The sequence below is a fragment of the Rhincodon typus genome, unplaced genomic scaffold, assembly GCF_021869965.1.
Source record: "Rhincodon typus isolate 14 unplaced genomic scaffold, sRhiTyp1.1 hic_rhity00004559, whole genome shotgun sequence".
Classification (NCBI taxonomy): Eukaryota; Metazoa; Chordata; class Chondrichthyes; order Orectolobiformes; family Rhincodontidae; genus Rhincodon; species Rhincodon typus.
In genome coordinates this window covers 1-2,964 of record NW_025970197.1, presented here as the reverse complement: position 1 = coordinate 2,964, position 2,964 = coordinate 1, and the positions used below count along the sequence as shown (strand labels likewise).

General features: G+C 41.8%; 1 protein-coding gene across 1 annotated transcript; it reads left to right on the top strand.

Moving 5' to 3' along the window:
* Window positions 1–789: 789 nt before the first annotated feature.
* On the top strand, window positions 790–2,959 carry LOC125481962 (protocadherin-10-like; the record flags this gene model as incomplete). The annotated part of the gene is made up of 1 exon (XM_048593918.1): window positions 790–2,959. A coding segment is annotated over exon 1 (1,956 nt), but the record flags the coding sequence as incomplete, so codon positions are not given.
* Window positions 2,960–2,964: the final 5 nt, after the last annotated feature.

Below are 2,964 nucleotides of genomic sequence, written 5' to 3'. Positions count from 1 at the left end.
CTTTCGTAACTTTGTGTTTTCGAACAGCTGATGGAACTACTTGCATGATTCAGCTTCGAAAACCGGGGTTCACGTGTGTGTTCCTTTAATATCTTGAAAGCTACAGATAACCTTGGAAATAACACAATATCTACCTTGGACCATAGTGTAAGACGTGAGGGAGGAATAACTCGTTCTGCGTATAATTCTCCACAATTGTGCATGGCAAAAGGTTGGAATTTTTTTTTTTCCACGGATTGATCTAACTAGAACACCGAGAATGGAAATTATTACAAGTGACACTGGATAGTTATATGGAGTCTGAAAATGAAACTGAGTATAGTAATGGCTATTTTCACATTTCTCATCAAAAGGTGAACAATGAAATAGTTTTGTGTTCCTGTGGTGAGAAATGCCTAATTTGGCAACAGAATGCAATAACACAAGAACCGCAGCTGAATTATAAATTACACAATACTTACACACAAACGAGGCATATGACAAATGTTCTTTTATTTTTATCTCTCCTGTCATGTGTAGCATGTTGTCATTTCTTTCCAGTTGTAACTTTGGTACGGGGAGAAACAATACAGTTCAATATATCTTAAAATATTTTTATTGTGCAACAATAAATTGAGGCATTTGCACTCACTACAGAACTCCCAGCTTTAAGAAGGCAACGGTAATTTGATTGGTCGAATTTAAATGTGCTGCTCTTCACCAATCAGAACTTAAGATGTGGTTGGGGATCCGGACAGCCCCTTCGCTACCCAGACACCATCACGTCCGATCACGCACAGAGATAAAATTGGATTGCAAGCGGCTCGTTAGGAATTGTTCACGAATCGAATGGACGTTTTGAGAAAATAGAAGACTCAAATTGTATAATCTTAGCGATTCGTGAAATGTTCAGGTATTTACTCCAGTGCAGTGGTTTTCGAAATAAAAACATTGATATAACTAAAAAGAGAATAATTAATGCTGCGGAGACATGCTGATATAAAGGGAATGTTTGACTCTGGAAATGAGATATAACATATTTTGGCTTCTGAAATGCCACTTCTTGTGCTGCATATTCTCTCCTTGGAATCTCGTGTTTGGACAGATTCGTTACTCAATTCCTGAAGAACTGCAACTCGGCGCCTTTGTTGGGAATATCGCTGAGGATCTCAGCTTAGATGTAAAGCAGCTCCCGGCTCGCAACTTGCGAATGGTAGCCAGGACCAACAAACAATACGTGGATATAAATTTGGACATTGGCATTTTACGGGTGACGAAAATAATTGACAGAGAAGAGATTTGCGGACCGAGCCTCAGTTGTGTGCTAAGCTTCAACGTTTTCCTTGAAAATCCTTTAAAGCTGTACCAGGTTGCAGTGGAGATTCTCGATGTAAATGACAATGCTCCCAGTTTCCCAAATACACAATTCCGCCTAGAAGTGTCAGAGCGTTCTACTCCTGGAACGCGCTTTCCACTCGAGCCCGCGCACGATCTGGACGTTGGAACCAACTCCGTACAAACCTACGAGCTCCTTCCGAACGATTATTTTTTTCTCGATGTACAGATGCGCAGTGGTAATGTAAAATCCCCGGTACTAGTGCTGCAGAGTACCTTGGATAGAGAAGCGGAAACCAGCCACAAATTAACGTTGATAGCCAAGGACGGCGGAGTGCCCGTGAGGTCGGGCTTGGTTCAGATATCGATAACTGTAAAGGATGCAAACGACAACGCTCCCATCTTCTCCCAGTCAGTTTACAGAGTCAGTCTGTTAGAGAACGTAGCCACAGGAACGCAGGTAATCATACTAAATACCACTGACTTGGACGATGGCCCCAATGGAGAGATAAGCTACTCGTTTGGTAGCCACACTTCAGCTCGAGTTCGAGAGCTGTTTGGGGTGAATTCCAAAACTGGTGAAATTATAGTAAAACGGACGTTGGACTATGAACAAACCAGTGTCTTTGAGTTAAACATTCAGGCTACAGACGGAGGTTCTGACGCTATGTCGGGGCACTGTGATGTTTTGGTAAATATTATTGATGTGAATGATAACCCACCTGAGGTGATTTTGACGTCTTTATCGAGTACAATATCGGAAAATGTAGCTAGTGGGACTGTAGTCGCTCTGTTCGCTGCAGCAGATAAAGATTCGGGGAGAAACGGGCAGGTACAATGTCATATTTCAAATAAATTGCCATTTAAACTGGATTCTTCTTTAAAGAATTTTTATGGAATACTTGTTCATCATTCACTTGATCGTGAAAACACTTCCAAGTATGACGTTACAATAACATGTTCGGATGCCGGAAATCCTCCACTTACATCCAAGAAAACTATTCGCGTCGAGGTAACCGATGTAAATGACAACGCGCCACAGTTCAGTCAATCTGTATTTACAGCAAGCATAATGGAGAATAATGAGATTGGCGCTTCTATATTTTCTATTACAGCCTTTGATCCCGACGTTGGAGTAAACGCAAAAATGAAATACTTTATTCTGGAGACTCAAATTCAGAACGCCTCGGTATTCAGTTACATCTCTATTAACCCGGACACTGGTGTCATTTTCGCTCAAAGATCTTTCGACTACGAGCAACATAGAAACTTTCAGATTCAAGCTCAGGTCATGGACTTTGGGACGCCATCACTTGCAAGTAATGTTTCAGTGGATGTGATTATCCTGGATCAAAATGACAATGTGCCAGTCATCGTACAGCCATTCGCCGAATTTGGGTCAACAGCAGTTGACACAATATCCAGGTTTGCAGAACCAGGCTACTTGGTTGCCAAGGTATCCGCCACTGACGCTGACGCCGGTCAGAACGCTCGTCTTTCTTATTCCATTTTTCAGGCTACCCAGCATAACCTTTTTACTATTTCACCAGACACTGGGGAAATTTGGACAATCCGTCGTGTCGTTACTAAAGATGCCTCTAAGCAAAGGTTGGTGATTCTGGTAAAAGATAATGGATCACCATCTCTTTC